This window comes from Anopheles coluzzii, chromosome 3 (genome assembly GCF_943734685.1).
Source record: "Anopheles coluzzii chromosome 3, AcolN3, whole genome shotgun sequence".
Taxonomy (NCBI): domain Eukaryota; kingdom Metazoa; phylum Arthropoda; class Insecta; order Diptera; family Culicidae; genus Anopheles; species Anopheles coluzzii.
This window is the reverse complement of record NC_064671.1, coordinates 46,974,145-46,999,632: the sequence shown is the minus strand read 5'-3', so window position 1 is coordinate 46,999,632 and position 25,488 is coordinate 46,974,145. Positions and strand designations below refer to the sequence as shown.

Genomic DNA, 25,488 nt, shown 5'->3' with positions numbered 1-25,488 from the left:
ACAATCATGTTTAAGCAACAAACTATCAATTTTGCCTCATCTAAATATTAACAAACATTAGTCAAAGCTAAAATAAGCAGACAAAACAAATAACATTTTTGTTTAGAGATTAGTTTCCAATATGTTTCTCTGAATTTGCTACGCCCGACAGGAATCAGGTCCAACCGAATTTATAACAAGATTGCCCATCGGTACTAATTTCGTCTAATCGCCCGATAAGCCAGCCAATAAACTGTGCCAGATAGCATTGGACGTGAGCAGATACGGACGTGTAATCTATGCCCGATGGAGTTTGTTTGGACGTTGTTTGGATATTTCCTTCTGCATCATTGCAGCCCTTTCCTCCTACAACGCTTATCCGTCTTATCGGTTAAACCATTGCCATCGTGACAATTCAAATTTAATGATAACAACCGCAACCCAAATGCGCAATAGAACGTTTTCCATTGATCAAAAGTGTATTTTTACATTGGGTCACGGAAACAGTGTTTGCTATGGAACGGCGGTGGTTTGCAATAGTCCGCCGTCGTGTGCGTATCGGAAAGCCGGCAACTTCTTCTACCGACACAGAAATGACTATCAGATTCTGCCCCATCCGGTGTGCTATCAGCTACCATCAACTGATTGTTTGGTCCTGTAATGTTGTTATTCGTTCTCGATCGATAACACCAGATTGTGATGGACATGTATGGTCTGTTTAAAATTGGTCCACGTTTCAACTGCTAGCTGGTAAATCGGTTAGGTGGTAAGGTAGGTTGAACAATGAAAACTTTTTATAAAACTATGAGAATTGTGCTTCTGAAAAATGACTTCCAATTTACTTACTTTTAAACAACCGACACAAAGTAAGCATTCCTCGTTCGGTTTCAATTCTTGAACGGTCAAAGCAAAGCACACGCTAAAGCCGTCCTGTAAAAGCCGCAACACATGACTACACGGGACACTAGCGCACACCAGTTTTGCACCAGGTTGTTACGAGAAGAAGTATAAATAATAATAAGGCACGCTCGTAACGCCGGAGACGCCACAACTGTGCGACAATGTCACGAAGTGGCAAAAATTTGGTTACGCAATTCCCGCGCTTAGCTTCACTTGCAGAGATTCACAGTGTTCTAGAACTAGAAACCGCGAACGGGCGACGAGCGAAGACGTCAACCAGACGGCGACGAAAATGAATGTGCTCGTCCATCTGTGACCGTATAAGAACAATTTGTGGCAGAAAAAAAGGCCAACGCTAATTATTGTGTTTCCGTTGCTTTCTGTTGTTTTTCATGCTTCTTTCTGACGGCGTCCGAAAGGTGCACCCCGGTAGGTGCCATATGATGATTTATACGGCTTTGTTTCTATTTATGAAACGTTCACTTTCGTCACTGCGGTTCGGTCTCTAAGTATTTTCAACTGCTTCAAGCGGACAATCCCAGTCTGCTGATTGCTGGTGTTACAAACTGTACAAATTAGTGAACGTTGGTATAATCCATTACTGTTGATTTAATTTACATCGTTTTTAACAACATTTTCTTCCATCATTTCCAATTCTTCAGGTTTTTTTTTTTCAAATAAAAACCAAATCCCGGATGTTGTTTTTGGGCAACCACCAACAGCAAATGAACATTATTCTGATTCGATCGATCATCGTAGGTGCTGTTTATCTTAGATCGTTCGATAGCTCTCACACACACACATACACGGGAACATTGCGTCTCCATCACGTCAAAATCTAAACCCATTGAAGCGACTAATAAGGAAAATAAACCATGTACAGCCGGAAAAAAACATAGAAAATAGTATTGGTGGCAAAACCAACACCCCACATGCCTCACGGACAGTGAGCAAACGTAAATATAAAACAATCTATAATTATGTCGTGAAGCGTACACTTAGTTACCACACAACACCACACCATCATCATCAGACTTATTGTAGCGTGCGAAGGGTGGAATGTGACCAAACTGCAATAGCGTGGTGCTTCCTTCTTCCCAGCAAGGTACACACTAATGTGACATATTCATTGCCTGTGGTCGCGTCCACGAGCCAAATGCCATCCTAACTCGCACTCGATGTGCTATCAATGTGCGGCAGAAGGAACGATCGTCTGTAGCCTCCTATCCCTGTGCCACATTCAACCATTCGCTCATCCATTGAACGGTGGACACGTGGAGCAAGCAAGCAATATGGTTCGAGATTATCCTGCCCATATTTGCACGTACCGATCATGGCGGGGCCAAAAGAAAGAAACACCGCCGAGAGCTTTGTATCCTGCAAGGCCCCATTGTCTAGGCGCTGAGGCAATAGAAAGAAGAAGAGAAAAAAAAACACAGCCAAGAAGAAGCACATTTCAACACACACAGAAACGGATGTTCGAAACCGTACCGTTGCAAGATAGCGAAAACAAGGCATGATTTGTGTATATATGACAGAACAGAGCAGAAATGGTGGAACCGATAAGTGAAAACACGTTGCCCTGTCGCGTCTGTTGGCTCGTGTTGCTAGTTTTTTAGTTTGACATTGAACCACCGTCGTTCACTGTCCCCCCCCCCCCCCCCCCCCGCCAGTAAATGACGCGAGCAATGGGGCAACGTGTGCTCTCTTGCAATGTGGCATTTGAACAGCTGTTTGCTTGAACTACCCTTGGCAATTGGATTGGCTGGTCTTGTCTGGGGGTGGTGTAAAGCTTCTGTGTCTAATTTCAATGAATTTGAGCGATTTGGTTCAATGAAGACAGAGCAAAAACGATATATTTACGTTAACCGTGACTTTTCCTTGCTTTACATACAGCATACTCCATCTTGCAACTAGCGGAATGGACGATTAAAAGAGCAAAATGATTCACTTCATGCGATCAGCAATCATAATTGCTATTTGTAGTCTACGGAAGCGGAGCTCTAACGTCAAACTCTATAATTCAGATCAAATTGAAATAATCTACACTAATTTGGTGTATAGACGTGTTCTGGTAGAACAACCAATGCGACACACCACCGTGTCGCTATCGTATATCAAATATTGAATAGAAATTTACCACAGCTGTGTGATTGCTTCCTGTTACGATGGGTTGTGCTGACCTTCTAAGCAGAGAACAAATGGAACAGAGCAGCACGGCTCGTTGCATGACAAAACGAACCCATTTCCACACCAAACCGCCAGAGTTGGGCCCGTTTTTACGTAAACCGGATCCATCAAATCCGAGACAGCGGACACAACGTGCCCAACGATACAACATTGATAACGGGAAGGGTTAAAATGGTCACCACATTTCGCTAAACATAAGTGAGGCGTGATTTCTTGTGCAAACTTTATCACGAACGCATTTGCGTTTGTATTCGAATGACGTGGGTTTTCCCATACCAAAACCATTGCATTCCGCCAGCTCATTCCTCCGGCATTCGAAGCAATTGTATGGTCCGGGTAGTGACGTTGCACTGCGATAATAGAGCACAATTTATAAGCTTTCTTAAAGCTCGCTTTAATCGTGCAATCGAACGACATGAAATGAAGGGAGGCACACCAAATAGCCTACCGTTTATCAAACCATGCTTTAAAACCTTATTACAAGGGTTGAAACTACCAGCGCAATCTAATCGCTGAAAAGCGCAAAACAGAGAAAAGTGAGCTCAAATCTCCGTCCTCCCCACCGGAAATGATTATGGCCGTGGGTTTCCCAACAAACAAACGAGCAAAAAATAAAATCCCCAAAATAAAAACATTCAATCTTACACTTACCCGTTGTACACGCGGCAGGTCGAGTTGTTGATGCGCTTATCGGACGCTTTCCGCCGGCGATCCTCAAATAGATCCTTTATCGCGGTCACACCGAGCACAAACAGTACCGGGATCATGGCAATCTCCTTCCCGAACGCATTGATCTGCGGGAACCAGTTCAGCAGCACGATGAAGATGAAGTACAGATTCGCGATACGGTGGAACTGTTCGAGCAGGTTTTTCGGCACGAACGAGAGCAGCGTGTACTTGGTGGTGCGAATCTTGTTACCACACAGGCGCCCATTCGGGTGGTCCCGTTTGGGCGTCTTGGGCGGCACCGTATGGTTCGGGACCACGATCCGGTAGCCTCGGTCCTCCAGCTTGCTGCTGGCCGTGCGACAGAACATCAGACGCTTCCACCAGGGCGGCTTGTCCGCCCGGCGTAAGGTGTAGATCGACTCCGATCGTGACGCTTGCCGCGAGTGGCCCTTGATGGAGGTGGCAGAGTGGGGAGCGGCAGTATCGCGCTGCTCCGATTGGTCCTTGTGCCCGGGCGGTAAAATAAAATCCGTTTTCGACCCAACCCGGCTGTGGCCCCGTGTGGCAATCGTTGGGGCATCCATGATTTGACCCTGCGAGAGAGCCCGCTGGTGACCGCCCTTGACCGCCGACTTCAGGGCTGAAGGTCGGCCGGCCGCGCCACCGCTTCCCACCAACGATCCGCCGAACGAACCTTCGCCATGACTGACCGAGCGCGAGTGGCCACCGCCGGTGGGTCGTTGGTATTCTAGCATTATTCTGCCGGCCAGCGGATTCGCACCGATACCCACACCGCCAGAGCTGACGCCGCCACCGATCAGCTGGGCGGCCTGCGCCGCCTGAGATCCGGCGGTTTGGGGCGCATTTTCCGAAAAGACGTACTTCATGTGATCGTCCGCCAGCTCGAGCGGATGCTCCTTATGCGGGGGAAGTGATTGTGGCGGCTGCTGGTGGTGATGATGCTGCGGCTGCGACGGGTGATTATGGAACCCGGTTGCGGCACCGACACCGGTACCGCCGCCTCCGTCGCCCGCCGGCGTAACATCCTTGGACAGCTCCTCCTTTACATGCGTCATTGCTGCTGCTGCTGCTGCTACTGCTGCTGCTGTTGGCGACGAAATGCACCATTTAGATGAGCCCTATGAGCGAGAACACTTTCACTTTTTGCCCGCACGCATGCACGCACGCACTAATCATATGCACATGGAGATGCTTCACCGACTAAAAGCGCCGCTGGTACACATCGACTATTATTTTTTAACCACTAACTAAGCACATTTCGTAATCGCATTCGGAATCGAAACGACGCCGGTTTTTTTCGAACACTGCCGCCTCTGTGTATTAGAAGCACACTATTTTTTTACGGTGTCACCACACTTTCAGGAAATTTGCTCATAGCACTGCACTTATTAGCAAATAAAAACCGCACACAATTCTGCAGAACAAAAAGAAAGAGAGATCGACATTAATGTAAGGTTTATCTTCTTCTTTGGCACACCAAGCGCTGATGGGATGGGCCATCCTGCACCAATAATGGGTTTTGACTATCAGTGACTTATTGATTATTCAGAGCAGGATAGTCAGTTATACATATGGCGGGAACAGTTCATGCTGGTCTTGAATTAACAATGAACTTGTTGACTATAGTATACTGTACAACGTAGTGGTGGGTAAATTTGGCAAAAATCAGGAGTCAACTCCGATCCAACTCCGATAATTTTGGAGCCGACTCTGGAAGGTAGATCCGCCCAGCATTATCTGCAGTCGTTCGGAATCGTCCGAAATCAGACCGAACGACTCCGAACGACTCAGGCCAAATGCGGACGACTTCGAACGACTCCGGATGACTCTGTATGATTTCGGACGACTCCGAACGACTCCGGGTTACTCTGGACAACTCCGACGGACTCCGGGAAACTCCGGACGACTCCGACTCCTGGCGGAACTAGTGGTTCGGATTTTGCCGGAGTCAGAACCGGACTAACAATAGCCGAGCCGGAAGAGTCGGATCGGAGTCTTGGGTGAGCTCCATAGAGCACATCACTAATACGACGCGACCGATCAAGGTTAATTTATAGCTCCCGAATATACCTGCAACAGTGTACACTAGAGGACCTCTTAAAAAAAACATTTTAAGTAATATTCTTCTCTGACACGCCTTTGGTTTATTGTGTTAGATAATGTGATAAAATATTCCATTTAAGCATTACATAATTTTAATGCTTGTCAATAACAATATAGTTTAGTAATTGGGCAATTTTTCCCTAACAATAACATTCGGATCCAAATAAATGAAGACACATTTAAATTTGATTTAAAAACAAAAACCTTTTTCCATATAAGTATGGTCGACCTTCGAAATACGTTAATAATCAAGAGCAACAACAACACAAATAGTGCCAATTTTCACTTCAGCCGTGAGGTAAAACACATCATCATTGCTTTAATCTCTCTTTCACGCTCTTTCACCTTACTACACCACCAGCTTAACTCATTCACTCACACGCTCTTTAAACAGTGATTTGTACTATATTTTTTGCTGTATCTTTCTTCCGGCCACCTCAACCACACCGGATTAAGGTTGTCGTCGTTCCAGGGTTTCTGTTTTCACTAAAGTTAAGAAAAGTGGAACACGACGAACGCTGTGTACGCTGCTGCCGCCAATACAGCTGGCTGCTACTGCTGTTTCTGCTGGGTTGGTCCACTTAGGGGTAGGAAGTGAATGTTACAGTAAAGAAACAGCAAAAAAAAACAGTGTTCAAACATCGTCGTCGTGTTGGCCGAAAATGCGATGGATTTAGTACAGTCAATCTCATCGCGACACGGTTTACCCCCAACCGACACACACACACACACCCGTGGGAGGTTGAACGTCCAAACCAGACCCGAAAAAGATGGGATTGTCACGGTTTGCTTTAAATCGCAACCGTACCCACAAGACCCCCATCTTTAATGAAACCCCAAATGAAGAAGGGAAAACTTTCTTAAACGCCCCTCTATCTCTCTTTCTCTCTTTCTCTCATTCTCTAACAGATCCGTAAAAGTTGGTAAAAGCTTTTTGTAGAACGTGAAACCGATTCATTCCGACGATTGAATATTACTCATTCGTCAAATAAAATGGCAAGAGAAACACTTCTTTTCTCCCATCCGGCTGCACTGATCCAACTCCAAACCCCAAGGCCACTAACCCGCCGTTGGGCCCGCGCGGTCAAACATTGCTTGGGGGAATATCCGCGCGACATAGAAACCGGTTCCACCTGGCAAATGACAACTTCACGATTGTCTTCTTAATGTTTGCTCAGCAGATATACAACACTCAGCATTGACACACTCACAGCCGCGCAGGACCATGGCTGAAAGACAGAGAGAGATCACCGAAAAGCGTCGATGGAGAAATAAATATCAAACACTTAGCAAAGTGATCAATGTAAAAGTGTTTCAAGACACAAAAGTGAAAATTAAAAAAAACCTAAAATGTATGTTTTCAAATATCTTATTACTTATTACTTACTACTATCTTATTAAGTGATACTCAAGACGCAGTGAAGTCCTTTTCTTTCGATGTAGAAGTCTTTGAAAAAACGACATAATCGTTAAGTATTTTTGTTTTACCGTGCAGCCAGAAGTGGTCCAAACGGAACACCGTGGTCTGCCAGTACCAACACAAACACAGTAGTGGCACTCGGGCAATGAGCGACACAAAGCATCGGGGGACTATTTTACACCACCGCTCGACAGAAATCAAGCAGCGGTCCATGCAAATTGCCCGCTCACCGTGTTTGCTGCGGTTGTTGCGGTGGCGTTTTATTGTTTGGCCAACCCGCACTTTTGGGGCTGGGAAAGCGATGACGTTTTCCTTTACACCACCAACACCGGCGTGTGCGCGGGTGTGTGGTTCCGCTCTAACAAATGGCCCACACCCTTGCCGAGGACGGTATGGGTCGCCGCTTCTTCCTATTTGTCCGGCGTTGCGAAGTGCTTCTTGGTGTTTCGGCTTTTCATCCAGCCAGCCAGCCAGCCAGGGTCACTGTACAGCACGCGGCAAGCGTTTGTGTGCGACACCGTAAATATGTGTTTGCGTCATTTTAAATGCGAATTTAGCGAAATCCGCTTTAGCCGACTAATGGGAATGGGGGAAAGGTTGTGCACTAAAGCAAACCACACCACCGCAACTAATTTGTGCCTGTTTCCTACGATTGTTTTGTACTGTACTGAAGATGGAGAGGAAGAATGGTTGTGCAAAACAGAAAATAAACAATTCAATTTCAATAGCAATATTTTGCTATTTATTTCTACATTACTATCAATCGGATATCTGAGCGTGTGTAACGTCATTCATGTTCTATTCATTTATAATTCTATTAGATTTATAATAAGAATAATTTTAGATATCACAAAAATGCGATTATTATTGTACACTAAACACTTATTTCACAAACATTCACATTGAAATGAACCAATCCTCCTTTTTATTCTTGCAGGAAAGTTGCAGACGCCAACAATATGGGACAACGCGACTTGAACACACACACTTACAGATACATAAACACAATAACATCATTTGCCAATGGTGTGCTGCTACTAGACATCCCCTAGCCCTTGCTTCCAGTCAGCCGTCTTGAGCGAACACACAAATCTTCATTGGCCCGATCTTTGGAACTTCCTACTCCCCCTACCCGATGACTCTGACGAGGGCAGCACCCCTTGAAAGACGGTTTGTTGTATGCTTCCCATCCTCTCGAAATGACTTCTACTACTACTTCTACCATCATCATCATCATCATCATCACCACCACCACTACTACTACTACTACTACTGCCACTTCTTTGGTGGTTTCCACTAACCCAAGCTCGTTCCTTCTCGTTCCTTCTCGGCCACGTAAGCGTTCCGCATGCTACTGCCACCGCTCGCCGGTGATATTTTTGCTCGGCCAACATAACTCTACCGCGGTGAGCGCGGTGAGTGACCTAGTTTCTAACGGGCCGATGAAGTCAGCCGCCCCCTTGTGAGCCAAACACACCACCCCGCATATGCTGACCACGAATTGGGGCGACCCTTTTTCTTTTCTTTCAACCTTTTTTTCTTTCATTGCTTTGCATTTAGAGAACCGACCTCGGTACCGACAACTACCATTACATTGAATGCATTATGCAGGTATGTTTCGTTCTGGAGGCATTTGAGGACGGAAAACATTCATATTACATTCCATAGGTTTGCAAACCCTCTTATTCTAGTCTATATTATTGCAAAGCTGCGTTAACAAAATATAGACAAAAATTAGACAAAATTAGATGTTTATTTTTGTTTGCAAAAAAAGGGAAACGCACGAGTAACGGAAGGAAGCAGTTGCGCTATTACGGAAGTTGTAGAAAACTTGCCTAATGAGATGTATACTCCCCGCCAGTCGGTCTCGGTCTTCTGGTCAATATACTGAAGCTTCATTGCTCTTCCTATCCCTCATGTTGCTACTGCCACTCCCACAATATCCCGCACCATCCTCATCAGCTGTCTCTGGCGTCACTTTCGATTCGTAGCCGTATGAATGAAGCAACAGCGACGCTACCCACTACAAATGTAATATTATAATTCGTAGTTGTAGTAGTAAGAGGAGTAGTGGTATGGACAAAAACCTTACAATAGTTGTACACTTCTCGCTTGAGCTGACTCAGCCCGCTTAAGGAAAAAGCGCCAACATCATCCTCACAATGCGCAGATTCTATGCGTCGTGCAGAGTGTGTGTCACACACGATCGCTGTCAAAGTGTGCGTTCGTTTGTGACTGGCAGCACTGTGGAGTGGGAGAAAACATATGATTTCACCCAATCGCTCGTCGGTTTTGGGGATGACAGGCATGGTGGGCATTGTTGGAAGCGTACAAGACGCTACAGGGAAGCAACCAGGAGAAGGTGATCCACCGTTGTGGCAACTTACTTTTGCCGAATAAATGTCATGCTGTGCTTTACGATGGTTGGCCTTTGGATGAGATATTAATTTATAAACATCTCTCTCTGTTTTCGCATCGCCTAGGCACCAGCGAAACGCTACGGGTAAAACAAATGAACAAATTACTGATGGATGACGTTGTTCCCACCAAGATGGCGCGTACCTTCACCTTTCACGAATTCTGTACATCACGTCCACCGACACGATCAGACAAAAGGCAAGAAAACTATGACAATAATCTGCTAATCGTGAGTGGGATTCATTCATTCCACTAAAAGCTACATTAAGCATACTCTTCAATGAATGAAGAAATCTGTTACAAATACAATAATACAATTAGTAGAAAAGGAATACACACACAGGCGAAATCCTTTATAATATAGAATAACTTATATCAGAGATGTTACAACAACCATCTTTCAACATTACACGTCTACCTGGCACAGAAATACCATGTTTAAACAAACAAAATCGTGCATAAGCCGGCAAAAACTGTTAGCCATGCAGATTTCAGAAGTAACGACCTTTCCTTGACTGGCCAGCTTGCAAGAGAAGCACAATCGGGGAGGGGAGGAAAAAACACCAACGTTGGACACAGAAGTCAACAAGCAACAAAAACATCCAGCCGACTTAATTAAATCCCCCAAAATGGCCATGCAGTGGAACCGTCGAAGGAGCGGGGGGGGGGGGGGGGGCGGTAGGTAGCGCATTCGTTTCACTTGAATTGGAACAGCGCTCAATGTCGTCCGCGCGCATCAGCGTCGCAAGAGGCAAGGCAATCCGGAAAGAAAATACAACACAATTTATCTAAATTTAATCGAATGTGGTGCGTATTTCGGCTTGGTAGTAGCGATTGGCTAAGGAGAATCCACCCAGTCTCGCTTTCTATTTTTGATTGATCCTATGGTGCGACTGTACCGAGACGACGACTATTCACGCACTCGCTTCCAATCTTAGTTTGTCGTGGAATGTTATCGTTTGTCTTTTGTTGTCTTGAGAAATTCTTCAGACATCAGTACCGTTTCTCATAAAATATGTGAAAAGAGATCATTCTTCTCGGCTTGAGATTAAGTCTCATTTAAATTTACAAATCAAAGAACTACACCAAGAATTATAAATTTAACAAAAACAAAAAAATAAATTTATCATGCTACACACCGAATAAAAAAGAACCACAAAGGAATAGAACATTAAAAGAAAAAAAAGATGATAATTTGATTTCCTGTTTGGCGGATAACAAGATCTTTATTGAGTAGATCACGTAGGACGCCTCTTTACGGACATTATAAGTGGATCACATACACTTTTGAGAGCAACAACGAAATATTTTTGTTTACCAAATCTCCCCACTGGGAAATGCGTAAGCTGGTAATGTGTGCACAATAATTTCCACTTAAATCATGCAACCCATCATCCTCCATTAGCCTTTGTGTTGTAAAGAAAGCTGCGTTCTTGGCTACACCTCTGCGCCCTCACCGTTCTTCTAGTCAACCCCGCTTCCCGCACCGATCTAATTTCTAACGATTCAATGCTCCGGCCTGATCATCCTCCTTCAGTAGTAAACGGCGGGCTTACATACACACACATACACACCCAACAATAACAAGTGCACACGCGTTCATTCTAGCCGCCAACCACATGCCACAGCTATCAGATTATTGTCCGATATGGTTACGGACCGAAACTCATCAGTCAAATCTACGTACCGGAACCTCAGAATAACGGAAGTCCGTTCCTTTCCGCCGATGTGCTGGCCTCCTCCTCCGCCTCCTCCTCCTTCTCCATAACCTCCCCATAAAAGTGCGCTTTATTCGTGCCACAAAGCTTCACAGCAAAATCGATACATACTGTTCAAATTCATATGGGGTTTCCCACTTGCTGGGGCTAGGGTAGTGTGCTGCTAATGGTGCGGGCGTGATTAGTTTACGGCTTTTGGCCAAGTGTGGAAAATCTTTCCTGATTTCATGCGTAGCAAAAAGGAGAGCGCACAAGAGAGGCAAACCATATTGGAATTTATTTCTGATTAGTAATACACCTGAACGGAAAGCAACAGCAACAAAAAAAAAAAACGCACACCTGGAACTAACGTGTTAGTAAATAAGATGGCAAAAATCTCATCACAAACATATGTTGAGCGAAAATGTTTTTCCAGTTAATTTTTGCTATTTTGGAAATGCCGACCAGCACCGACGTGATTCGTTGTGTTCAAGGTGGGTTTAAGAAGCCGGTAGGACATGACGTCGTTTGACATGAGCAGCATCACTCTACTCGTTACCATGTTTATCTATAATGATTATTTTGGTTAACTACAACCACTACGGAGAAGAATTTAAAACAGACAAGAATGACTTTCGATTGTTCGCGTAACTTAGTTTCTCATTGTGCCAAATGTATCTACGTACAGTTGCAATGAGGGAACCAAGCCTTCGCTCTTTAATTTGGTTCGTACCTTATGGTTGAAGTGTTGCAACATAAATTGGAAGATAAGCCATACACCTAAAACAATCAATCACATGCTACTCTACCTGGTGAGTATTTTGTGCGAGTAGTATTTGTGCTATTTGTGCGCGTTGGTGTGCGTGCTTGAAGCAACATTAAAAGGCAAACATTGTGTTTGACGAAACACGCACCCCCATACAAATAGCAAAAGAACATACCACTAGAGCCAGCTATAATGTGCATTCGCGTGAGATTCAATTGTTGTGCAAAAAATCAAAACAAATTCACACACAGCGAGCAGACAAACGGCCCAAGAAACTCGCTCGCAGACAACCGATGGCAAGGAGGAACAATGGTCCAATAGAGAGGCATAGGAATCGAAAAGGCTACCGTTATGGAAAAAGAACACAAACACACACACACATACATACTGCATGAATGGGTTTTTTTTTTGCCTGAGATGGAAAAATGAATTAATTTTCCTTTCACACTCGCAAGTCCGCCGGCGGGGGCTAAGACTAACGCTATGTAAAATAGATTAGCAAAGAAAAAGAGAAAAAGATAGCCAATCAAACATTAGACGGAGGCGCTTTCTTACGCACAGGCATCGGATGTTATAACAAATACCCCTTTCTATTCGTCCCGGGCGGGGAGGGTTGGTAGGTGTGTTGAAAGATGATCATCGGTAGCAAACAAGAAATGCTACCACCCAGCCAACCACCATCCTCCTGTAGTGGCTGTGAAACCGAAAACATGCATCTGAACTTTCAATGGAAATTGGCTTCCTTCAGCGGAAAGACCGTGGTCATCATATCCGACACATACACCACACATCTACACAACACCTATGCTTCTTCCCATCATGAGCAGCATCTTGCAAGGGGCAAAGAAAAGCGCACATACACATGCACAAAGACCACACACACACGCACACACAAGCTCATTCGACTGGTCGGAAACAAACAGCGATAACGACACCGCCAAGAAGGTGCGGAGGGGAGTGGTGTAAAATCAATCAAAAGAGTTGCAATCACTGGTATCGAATTGCAATCTCTTCATGAGGCGTGTGTATGCTGTTTTCCCTCTTCCGCTTCCTTTTGTACACAGCAGACCGAGGGTAGAGGGTAACAGGCGATAACGTACTAATTGAAAATCAAGCGTTTTCAAAGTGCATCCAATTGATTTGCCTTGACACAACCATTCGTGCCAAAGTGTACATGTGCGCGCCCCCGGACGATTCCGCTGATTTGTTGAAGCGCATTCCAGGCCGAATGGCAAATCACAGCACGGTTGCTTTAAACCATATGCAGGCAGATGTGCCATACCAATTCTGTACCAGATGAGGATGATTGCGATCAAAAGGCGACCACTTGGAGTTGCGGCAGCCAAGTCAAGGAGTTGTTCTATTACATTAATGGATCGCATTGATAAATCAGTTCCACGAGTATGCTGCTATCAATGATCACATGTAGCATGTAGCATTTGCACAAACACGGAGCAAAAGGGTATAGCAAAAAAAAAACAACAGACACTACACATGGACAGCGAGAAGTGGCTGTGTCCAAATGCTGCTGGTCAAGCCTTGAAAAGGTCCGGTTCGCGTTTTTGTCGGAACTTGCCACCCCTAGGCACAAGGGTTTCAAAAGTTGCCCAGTTTTGCACGGAATATTATTCACAGCACACAGAAAGTTGTCCACCTTGGGTCCTCGGGTGAGGCAAAAATGGCACACCACACCGCGAATGCTTGCTTAGTGTTTCCGAGCCTGCCTGATACGACGTTGCTGGCTCAAGTACGTGGGTAGAAAAAAATAAATTAATGCTCGGTTCTTTGTAGTTTCCTGCTAGTAGAACTGGTAAGTTCTACTGCGATACGATCTTAAGCACGATCTACATTTACATACTGGGACTTTTAGTGATAGATTAGAAAAATAAATAAGTTTGCCTACAAGCTGGAAACAGTATTGGAACTCAGAAGCGTGCAGAATTGTTTGCCTTGGCTAGACTGGCCGCTTGACGGGGCGCCAAAGTTCATACTGAAACCGGAATAGCCTTTCTTGACTAATGCCGGGAGCGAGAATGATAACTGCAAATAAACATTAAATGAGAACAGCTGTCGCGTCTTGGGCGGTGCACACAAGAATGTTCAAAGATAGCCCACACACACACACACATACAGACACCTTCTTGCCACCCCCTTTGGAAACGCATTCGCTCGCGTTGCTAAGGCCATGCTGGTAGCACACAACCAAAGAGAAACGAAACACGATATCGTGAAACAGACTCCGCAAAAACCCGTACAGTTGTTCTTGCCATTTAACACAACCATTTTACAAAGCAGGCGGGAGCGAAACAATCGGCATCCAAGCAACGACACACGGCAGCGCGATCATAGTAGCATGATCATTGTAGCATGCACGTTAACCGAAAGGTCAGGAAACTTGGTCCCCGTTCATAACTGCCAATGGAGGCGATAAATGTGCGCCGCAAGGGGATTTAGGCTGCCGAGGACAGTCAAGGGGAAATTAATTACAGTTTGTATGTACCCAAAATTAAGCGCCCAATCCGAGAAGTATTCTATCAGCTGATCTTGAAGGGCACTTTTAGTACAGAAATATTCGCACATGGAACAATACTTCATAAAGCAAGTGACAAGCGTTCAATAGCATTTGTCGTGTCAGATAGGAAAAGAAACAAGAGCTTTGCTCCATTTTTATGTGGATAAAATGTGATTTGTCCCGTTAAAGATTGCTTCCTATCGGAACATAATTGTAGCAAAAATGGAATTATTCGCTTCTGGTGCTGCAATAAAGAAGAGCAAATATCTTATTGCACGTACGAGAGTATTACACCTAGAAGCAATTGAAGCTCACAAACTGCGAGCTATATGGCACCTTGGCTTGGCCGGACAGAACAAACCTACTTGCAGACACTTGCAAGAGCGGCAATCCGTATGATGCTCTCTGTTTGGGAAGCAATCTCGAGTGTATTGCTGGGTAAGATAACGGTTATCTGATAAAAACCAGCTCACCTCAATAGTCGAAGCCAGACCTACATAATAATGCAATCGCAGCTCCGGCAAGGGAAAAAGGGATTTTTGGGTTGAGTTACATGACTTTTGGAATGTAATACGATACCCTCCGACAATCTCATCAATATATTTAGAAAAGTTATAAGCGATATACGAAGGCAACTTGAGCTTACTGGACATAGTAAGGAAAGTATTGCAGTAGTGCTTGGACGGAAAAGTCCAGCAACAAGTTTACAAACCACAGAGTAATAACACTGCCGTTCCGTGATGTGGTCTCGCTTCTAGCTGAATAGTTGCGGTCGTGGCGATCTGTTATTGTTCTATACCGTTTCACAATCTCCAGCCAACTCCGCTCCTACGCTTAGATGCTTGAATGTAGCAGTGTTTGGTATGTGTGTTGGCTGCCTTTATTCTCCCCGTACGGTTTCGGAGCATCGGAGGAAGCATCCAATACCATCACATCGCGCCAACCATACCATCACACAAGAGATGAACAGCCGGAGAAATCGTGGATAACCAAAAGGAAGAAAACGACAGAGACGCCCGCAGCAACGTGGACGGCTGATGGAGCGAGCTAGAGACCATCGAACCGTTCAGCATCCAGCCCATGTGCGTGAATCACACAGCAGACGTAGGAAAGCCAAAGGCCGCACACACACATACACGAACACACACACACACACTTACAGCGACTCACACAAACACGTACAAAGAAACACACGGATTTTTTTCTCTTATGCTTCTAGCGATTTTTTTTTGCACTGAAGTGGGTGAACGATTCCACGACTGCTTTGCCTTTCGTTTGCCACCTTTACCTCAGCGTAAAACCACAAGGACTTTTGCCATATGCAAGAAGCCACTTTTCGCCATGATCACCGAACTAAATTTGCACTTTTACACACCGATCGTTGTAAACAAAGCACCTGTTCTGGGGCTGGGGCGAGTAATTAAAATAGCCGTGAGAGCTGATCCACAGAATGGCTTACTTTCTTCGTCACTACGCTTTGCTGGGCTAGCATTGGCCCGCAGACATAACGGTTAAAACGGCCACTGCACCCGTGAACGACGGCAGCGAAGGCATTTGCGTTTAGCTTACTTTTCGTTTCCGGAACTTAAACTGTAACTCGAGCACGAGCAACGTAAGATGGGTAAAACAAATACGACAACAGACACGGTAACACAGCAGGAAGTATGGAAAACTTGAAAACTAACACAGTCCCTCAGCGCACGACAAACTTAAACTTCCACCATCCGATGAATACCAGCGACATCGTCAAATGCACACACTCAATATAGGCCAGCAAGGTGCTGCCATTGCGGTCGATTTGACAGTCGATGACCAAGAACCGGGCGATTTTGACAGATTGAATTGTCGCTTCAGCACTTTACTTTATGGGCCCAAAGGTGACTTCAATATTCACATTGACTTTGGATCATTAGATTGAAACAATTATTTTATCTTAATGTTGTCCTTAAAGTCTTTTATAAACACTCTGAAACTCGCAAACATATAATTTTATTTAATCTTACAGATTTATTTGCTATCCCAAGTGCCACAAATTCACTAACCGATCACTAAATGGGTTCTAAACGACTCAAGCTCTCTACCCAAACCCCAAATGGGGAAACCCATCCGATCCACTGGCCACTTTTTTGCTTCACTGGCCCAAATAGCCAAAATTGCTTAAGCAGCCAATTTTAGCATGCTAAAGATCGCTGCTTGAATTCGCCTTTTGCAGTAGATAAACAGCATCAAAGTACCGACGATCAAAGCACCGCCCCAAATAGCCATATTTGCTTAAGCAGCAAATTTTGGCAAGCTAAAAATAGCTGCTTGAATTCGCCTTTTGCAGTAGATAGACAGCATCAAAGTTCCAGGTGGTCCTTCTAAATAGCGCCTAAGCAGCTTCCTTATGCCACGGTGCCGGGTATTATTTTTCTTTGCGTATTATTTTCAGAGCAAGCATCATTGATGAAATAAAAAACAGGATTTGTTTTGTTTGTGTACATGTGTTTATTTTTAAATCGTTAATATTTATAAATTACAGGAAACGTATCACAATTTACTGTACAATCACAATTACTTCCCTCAAAATCCCTTCTTCAAAGAACTAATCTAACTTGTGCAGCAGCAATGAGATGATTGCCGGCGTCAGACTTTGACAATTTGACAAGAACCACCTTGTATCGATGTCATGCATTAAAAAGCTATAAAGTTCCACCAAGCTCCGTACGCTTTCTTAACAAGCCTTCAAGTTCCATCATGAACCATACACATCCCAAGCGCCACATATTAAGCTTAAACGACTGGAAAATTGAATATCCATATAAAAAAATGAAAGCTCCACAGCTTCATTGGTTTGATCAATAGATGGCGTATTACAACTCATCATTATATTGCTATCCTTTTCTTGCAATGTGTTTCGACAAGTTTCATCTTCATGACCTATATAGCCTTCTAACTTTCAGAGCAAAAATCTATATAAATGGTCGTGTGGTCAGATACGTGGGTATCAACAATCGAGTTCAGTATTTAAACAATCTTATCGCCGTTCTAGTTCTAGCGATGCATAACTTCAATGCGAAATCATACTACAGTACAGAGGAAATGAGAAAGCTCTCCTCCAAGCGATGAAGCTCAACTGGTTGGGGTATCCCACCAACAGAGAGCGCCACCAGCTTTTTTGCTATTTTTAGAATGCATGAGTCGTTTGCCGTCTGCTAAACGAAGTCTTTCTATATTCCGTTTAGGCAGCGGTCTAATACCAAAGAGTACCGAATGCTTGTTAAAAAGCGCCATAGTTCCGTAAAATACCTCTTATCTCTTTATCAGGTACAAAGTACGATATGGGAACGATTTTTCGTTAAACAGCCTCAAATCAGTTTGATACGGGCGTCACACGAAGCGTAAACTCAAAAAGTTTACGCTTGATTTGTATGGGAGAGCGTAAACTTCCTGTCAAAAGATTACAGTTCCTGTCAAAAGTTTCTACATACACCGAGAAAGCAAGGTGTTATAAATGACAAGGTGAAGTTGTTCAGAGCAAAATGACATTTCTCGACTTGACATTTCTCCTCCGGGGGCTCTGGTATAAAAATCGGGGAGGGCTGGTGCGGGGTAATGAAATTTGTATGCAGAGAGTGACAGATGTCCCCCACAATGTCGCCCAGCAAAAGCGATAAAAATCAACCTTCTAAATACATTATCCTTGCGAGAAAGCAGCTAAGAAAATAACTGACAACATGCTTTGACAGCGACTGACAGCTTTTTCGGCGAGAGAATTCTCCTCGGCATGCAAAGAACGATAGAGCTGAGAAAAAATGAATTGGCAGTTTATGGCGAACGATCAATTATAGTTTGCATTTTTGCCGTCTAATAATTGTAGATATATTATTAAAAAGTAAAAGAAACTTTTTTGGCTTCATTTTAACGATTAAAATGGATTTTTTCAACATCACTTTAAAAGTCTCATCTCGGCGCTTTTCAGAGCTTCTACACACACCAGCGTGAGAAACCGGTTGTCAATACCCTCACAGCCATCTCTCAGCTGCAAACTCGGTGTATGTAGAAACGCTCTGTGGTAGGAACCTATAAGCAACTTGATCTCAGCTTCAACAAATAGTCACATTAAAACATATTGTAATTTATTTTCTGCGCAATTTAGTAAAAAAGACTTACAAGTTGAACGACAATGGCGTAAATTATAGCATTTGATCGTTGTTCGGTTCTGTGCAAAAACGATTCATTCAATTAAAAATACATGTCCAGATGGGCGCACACAGTGCAATGTCAAAACAAGAAACCGGATAATCCGTGCCGGCTCGTTTGTTCGTGACTTCATCATCATCATTTTTTCATCTCATGTTTTTTCTACAGTAGCGTAGTGGTCGATTTTTGCAGCCTCTATTTTCCTGTGCGGTGGACAGCCGAGTTTCTCACCGAATTGGGCAGTGTGCATTGTAGGAAATATTGTGCGGTTTGGTGCAGGTTCAAGTCGGCAGGCTTACACGTGCTGTGGTGTGGTTAGCAGCGTGCAATTGTAGCGAAAACCGATCGGTGGTTGAGAAATTTCCAGCAACTCTCGAAAACTCATCGACACCTCCCCGTCATTGCGTCGATATCGTGTGCGCGCTGTGCAGTAGACTCCCTTCCCGTGCGAGCAGTTAAATTACTAGTCCAGCAAAAGGCCATCGTGTAACGCACCGTCATCATGGATGAGGAATACGACGCGATCGTGCTTGGAACCGGCCTGAAGGAGTGCATCCTCAGCGGAATGCTGTCGGTTTCGGGCAAGAAAGTGTTGCACATCGACCGCAATAAGTATTACGGTGGCGAATCGGCCTCGATTACGCCCCTCGAGGATCTGTTCTCGCGGTTCGCCGTGGATCTGCCGGAAGGAAAGTATGGCCGCGGTCGGGACTGGAACGTCGACCTGATTCCGAAATTCCTGATGGCCAACGGGCTGCTGGTGAAGCTCCTGATACACACGGGTGTGACCCGTTACTTGGAGTTCAAGTCGGTGGAGGGAAGCTACGTCTACAAAGGTGGCAAAATCTCCAAAGTTCCGGTCGACCAAAAGGAGGCGCTGGCATCCGATCTGATGGGTACGTAATATTTTGAGATGCGTTGCGAAAAGTTCGAGAAGCTGAGCCCCCTTTGTTCGTCCAAATACGGGGGCTCCAGCAAAAATTTCGGCACTTTCCAACCGTTGGTTCTTTTTCTTTTTCCTGCATCCAAAATCTCTCTTCGCTCGGTTCATTCGTACGTTCGTGGCTGCGGCGTACTCCCATACACGCACGCACTCGCTCATGTTGATTGCACGTAGCCTTCCGTCCCATTCCGTCGTGTAGGGGTGGTCTTATCTCGCTTTCGCGTTGTCTCTCTCTTTCTTTGTTTCTTTCTCTCGCTCCATCGCTATCTCTTTAAGTAAAGCTCTCTCTAGCCTGCTTGGTTAGCTCTTTCTGAATTATATTGTCCATTTTCCAATTGCACAGTAATGGGGCGCACCAGTCGCAACACTCCACCAGCCAGTCGGCGAAGGAAAGAAGAGCAATGCGCGAAAGAAAACACATGAAAACACGTAATGTGTTGTGGGGCCAGGGGTTGCGGAAACGTAGGTCGAAGAGTACGAAAAGCGAACCAAAACGAATTGACGGAAAATGACACGTTGCTAGATGGGCTCGAATTTTTCCTGCTAGAACCCACCCGGGAAGCATATTTGCGCTCTCGTTCACACATACACGCTCTATCTCTTTCTTTCTTTCTTTATCGATATGATTGTATGTGTGTATTTATGTGGTGACGATGATGATGATGTTGAGGGCATAGGGCATATCTTGCTTAGGCGAAATATGCATGCATTGCCATCGTTTTGTAGATATGGAGAAAACTTATCTTCTCGCATATTGACCGCGACGAATCAAAATCATTGCATAAAATAGTTTTAAAAAAATCTACCGAAGCTTGAAATGAAGCCTTGCTTGCGAAAACGTGCAGTATAAATTACTCATTTGAACGTCCACACGCGGATGAAGTGTGTTATGACTCGTCAGGGTTTTCAAACGTACGATACTTATCTTTAGATATTGAACATGAGACACATGAACCATAGATGAAATTCGTCATTATTAAAACGGTAAATTTTTAGTAAATTATCACTACTACTGGCGGCTTCTTATCCATGACTTTGCTGCATTCGCTCCTACGTGAAGGAGCTGCAATCAATGCATGATTTGATTGAACACTGTTTCAACCTATGTTTTTGTCATCTTTTGTAAGATTAACTACATGTGAGCCTGGAGGTCTAACAGTAATACACAAACTGGGTCGTAAGGCGAAAAAGATGTTCCTTTTGCTATTAACGATACCTAGTTTTCATTAAATGTTATGGAAAACCGACTTAACAGTAATTTGCAATTGACTCTTTACAGGGCTGTTTGAAAAACGCCGCTTCCGCAACTTCCTGATCTACGTGCAGGACTTTGTCGCTGACGATCCGAAAACGTGGAAGGACTTTGATCCATCCACCAAGGACATGCAAGCCTTGTACGAAAAGTTCGGACTGGAGAAGAGCACCCAAGATTTCACCGGTCACGCCCTGGCCCTGTATCGCGACGATTCGTATCTGACCGAGCCGGCTATCAAAACGATCAATCGCATCAAGCTGTATTCGGACTCGCTGGCTCGTTACGGCAAGTCGCCGTATCTGTATCCGATGTACGGTTTGGGTGAGCTGCCCCAGGGCTTTGCCCGGCTGTCGGCCATATACGGCGGTACGTACATGCTGGACAAGCCGATCGACGAGATCGTGTACGACGCTAGCGGCAAGGTGGTCGGCGTACGTTCTGGTGAAGAGGTGGCCAAATGCAAACAGGTCTACTGCGATCCCACCTATGTACCGAACAAGGTAAGAAAGTTTGGCCGAACGATGGTGGTGGTGTTGCTGGGGGTTTAATTTCACACTCACACATTTCCTTCCGCTTGCCATCCCAACAACAGGTACGCATCACGGGAAAGGTTATTCGCTGCATTTGTTTGCTGGATCACCCGATCCCGAACACGAAGGATGCCCTTTCGACTCAGATCATCATTCCACAGATGCAGGTCGACCGCAAATCGGATATTTACGTATCACTCATCAGCTCGACACATCAGGTTTCGGCCAAGGGTTGGTTCATTGCCATGGTGTCCACCACGGTGGAAACCGGCAATCCCGAGGCGGAGATTAAGCCCGGTCTCGATCTGCTCGGCCCGATCGCACAAAAGTTCTTGTCCATCACGGACTACTACGAACCGACCGATGACGGTCTGCAGTCACAGGTGTTCATCTCGCAGTCGTACGATGCAACTACGCACTTCGAGACGACCTGTCTGGACGTGCTGGACATTTTCAAGCGCGGCACCGGGGAGGACTTTGACTTTTCCAAAATCAAGCAGGAACTTGGTGACGAGGAGCAGTAAACAGGTTGCAGCCAGGTCAGGAAGGAGGAGGAAGCATGGTCAGAAAGCATACAACCATAGTCTGAGCGGAAAGAAAAGCGCTTCGGTTGCGTTCTGAAGTGAAAATGGATGATGCGGGCGGAAGGCCAATAGATATCATCATCTACCCTATCATTTATCAATCATTATTCCAAGTAGGGCTTTTTGTAATCTTTATTTGTTAAATTGTGCTTCGAACCATCATCAGTAAAACGCCGAACGTACAGCGGCCGGAAAGTGAGCAACAGCTTCCGTGCTGAGTGTAAAGCAGATGCGTGATGTGAAATCTACAATAACTTTAATTCGTTTGCGCTCCTCAAACGATTCTAAATGTGTTTCACCTTCCTTCATCCAACTTCCCGACAGTTGAAAAACAAAAGATCTATATGCGCATTTGGGATATCAAAGGAATCGCAATGAAACAGAGTCGGTATCATCTTCTTGCGAAGGACTAGCGCAGAAGACGTGAATAGGCACATCGACATCGTGGATAAATGCGTTCGATCGTAGTTGTTCGGAGGCGTAAGCATTACTCTATTATACATTATCTCTTATTGTGAATGATGAATAATCAATAACAAAAACCAGCCAAAAAATACTAAGAAAACTAAAACGTGCGAAATGTTCCAATCCCGATTCTAAATCTGCTCCTCGATCGTCTGCTTCTCTGGCCTGAGGGGAAGCGTTAAGCAAGAATGAAAGAAATGTTGTTCACATCGAATTGGTACGGCTCTGCTAACGCGCCAGAGATTATTTTCCTGTGAGAAGAAACCTTTAATTCCTTTAGTTCATCTATCTGCTACTTTGCTAAGCAAGGGTGGACCTGTCTCGGTTTGCCCAAGATCGAGTCGCTGATGTACGTACGTTTCGGTATGCATGAATGCTGTAAGCAGTCAGTCGTCCCTTTAACCAACGGGATGGCTAATGCAAATAAACTGTCAATACTTTTGTACAACGCCTGCCCCTGGACAACACGGTTCGACCAGGCCTTTCTGGTGATAACCTTGAATCGGTCAAAGTCAAAAGGTATAGTTGCTTAAGAGTCAATGAACAAAAACAAAAGAGAGAAAGAGAAACAAAAAAGGCGATGCATGCAGTTTTGCGAAACTGAAAGCGTTTTTTATTATGTTGATGATCGACTTGAGAAGAATGGAAATACTAACTGTTGCTAAAGCTAATTACGATGAAAATGTATGTAACAACGAGTAGTGAACCGTATGTGTTATTAGAAATCAACATGTGAACGTCAACATCATCAAAAGAGTTAAACTACCAATTCAATATCTGCGCGTGCTGTGCCCTACTGTCAAAAAAAGGGAAGGCTTAACAAAATGGCATTAGAAAGCGTTTCACGAGCATTCCTCCACCACGCCATTTAAACTGCAAATTCACAAACATAAAAAAGAAAACAAAAAATTAAAAGAACTGCGTAGCACGCACGCATCATGAGTGTATCTGCAATAATTCCGAGAGCTAAACATGTAACATCACTCTGCAATAGTGAAAGGATGCTGAACCCTAGTGTCCGCTTGTAACTTGCATGGCGTGGCATAAATGGCGATATCGAAATAAACGATGTACCACAGATTATATGAAATTTCTTTCGCTTTGGTAAAGTCCAGGTTGTTGATGCGAGGAAAAGATGTTCGCATTGGTTGTTTCACTCCGTTAAGCCTTCCGAAGATTTTTGCTTTCAAAACGAAGTTTTGTTCTTTGGTCCGAATTGCCTGTCGCATCAAGCTGAATAGATTTTTTTTTTAACAAGGGTAATGAAACATTCCTTTGAAGCTTATACTTTACACTACATCTCTTCCTACGATAGAAACTAAGAATGTGAAAATTGTCAAATTATTATTTTTTTCATATTTTCAGGTGCCGGCGTGTTGTGCTATCAGTAATTATAATTACAAATTATGGTTTTGCAAACGTGAGAATAGAATATCGATTAATAAAAGGTACAATATCTACTTACTTTGGGCGTTTCTTTGATTTCCTACCAATCCATTTGCATAATGTGGAATACATGCATGATACATTCAGAGGCGAAAGAACTCCGTTGGAGCCAAAGCCTCTCTAAACTATTCCAACAACAACAACATGATACATTTGTTGAATTTGTTAAACGAATACTGGTCCCATCCGGATCTCGAGGGTGGAGACTTCGGGAATCATCTTCTATAAGTCAACCCAGATTCAGGCATACGCTAATGATATAGATATCATTGGTCTTCGGCTCTCCTATGTAGCAGAAGCCTACCAAGCGACCAGGCAGGCGGCAGAGAACCTTGGATTGCAGACAAACTAGTCAAGGACCAAACTGATGGTAGTAACATTAGACCCTACCAATAGCAAATCCAAAATCTCAGGCTAAAAAACAGCAACGACAATAGAATGTAGAACCGGTCATTCTACAGCCTGAGACAGCAGTTCACCTCGAAGAACCTGTCGTGACGGACGAAGCTGGAACTATATCGCACTTATATACCGGTACTCACATACGCCTCTAAGAGCATTCGAGAGGAAGGTGCTCAGAAGGATTTCTGTCCCCGGATGTGTGGAAGGACATATGGACGAACCGTTATAACGACCAGCTATACGAGATGTACGGCGACCTTACTGTCGTGCAGCCTATCAAGTAGTTTTGGGTGAAGTGCTACTGTGCGCACAGTAGAAGTTTTATTTAACATGTTTTTATATGACCGTTTTCTTCAACAGATGATTTGCGACTAACTAAAAACTACAATGAACCGATCGCTCCACGACTACTTTATTTCCACAGGGTTACTTCGTTTACAATACGCCATTTAGGCCGGGATAACGGATTGGCAGACGAAGGTACGAGACCGTGAACGGTTTTGGATACTCTTGAGGAAGACCAAGCGGTTGTAGCGCCGGATAAGTAAGTAAGTAGTCAGAATTCAATAGTTGAACGCATTTTAGCTAGGGTAACTGTACCAGTATTCGGCATTGTACCTGTTTTCGGCAGGATAACTAAAAACGTGTAATTACGCAAAAACGCGTTGAAAATAGTCTCTACACATATTTTTTTAATAGAGATATTCTCATTTGTCATTCATATACGAAGTATCACATTATTTCCTTGCATATTTTTCAAAATATCAAACAACATGTGCAGAGTTCAACATGTTTCGGCAGATTTGCTGTCAGCCAATAGTTCGACAGGTTTCATTATTAAGAGAGCCAGAGCACTAAAACAATGAAAGTGTGTTTTTTCTGAAAAATTCTATGGTTGCAGAGTTCATTCTAGCCCGCTAGGAATTTCACGAAAAACTAGTAATAATTCACTTTAAATACTCCCGAAAATAGGTACACGGTGAATGTTGATCTTTGACAGATCAAT

The 25,488-nt window shown here is 44.2% G+C and overlaps 2 protein-coding genes across 8 annotated transcripts in view; one reads left to right on the top strand and one right to left on the bottom strand.

The window, feature by feature from the left end:
- The window catches only part of LOC120955045 (phospholipid-transporting ATPase VD), a 34,598-nt gene extending 18,140 nt beyond the window's left edge, over positions 1–16,458 (bottom strand). For 2 of the 7 annotated variants that reach the window (XR_005751763.2, XM_040375515.2), the window contains exons 1-2: positions 16,245–16,458; positions 3,721–5,173 (exon numbers count right to left, since the gene is read on the bottom strand). Coding sequence is in view for 2 of the 7 variants with exons in the window: in XM_040375515.2 (XP_040231449.2) it covers positions 3,721–4,814 (1,094 nt within the window). In the remaining 5 variants the exon portion in view is untranslated. The other 5 variants (XR_005751760.2, XM_040375514.2, XR_005751761.2 and 2 more) reach the window with 4 other exon arrangements.
- A 2,540-nt stretch (positions 16,459–18,998) lies between these two features.
- Positions 18,999–22,123, top strand: LOC120955576 (rab GDP dissociation inhibitor alpha). The gene is made up of 3 exons (XM_040376572.2): positions 18,999–19,753; positions 21,080–21,555; positions 21,648–22,123. The coding sequence occupies exons 1-3, from the start codon at positions 19,360–19,362 to the stop codon at positions 22,107–22,109; spliced, it is 1,332 nt and encodes a 443-aa protein (XP_040232506.1). The 5' UTR covers positions 18,999–19,359; the 3' UTR covers positions 22,110–22,123.
- The last annotated feature ends 3,365 nt before the right edge of the window (positions 22,124–25,488 follow it).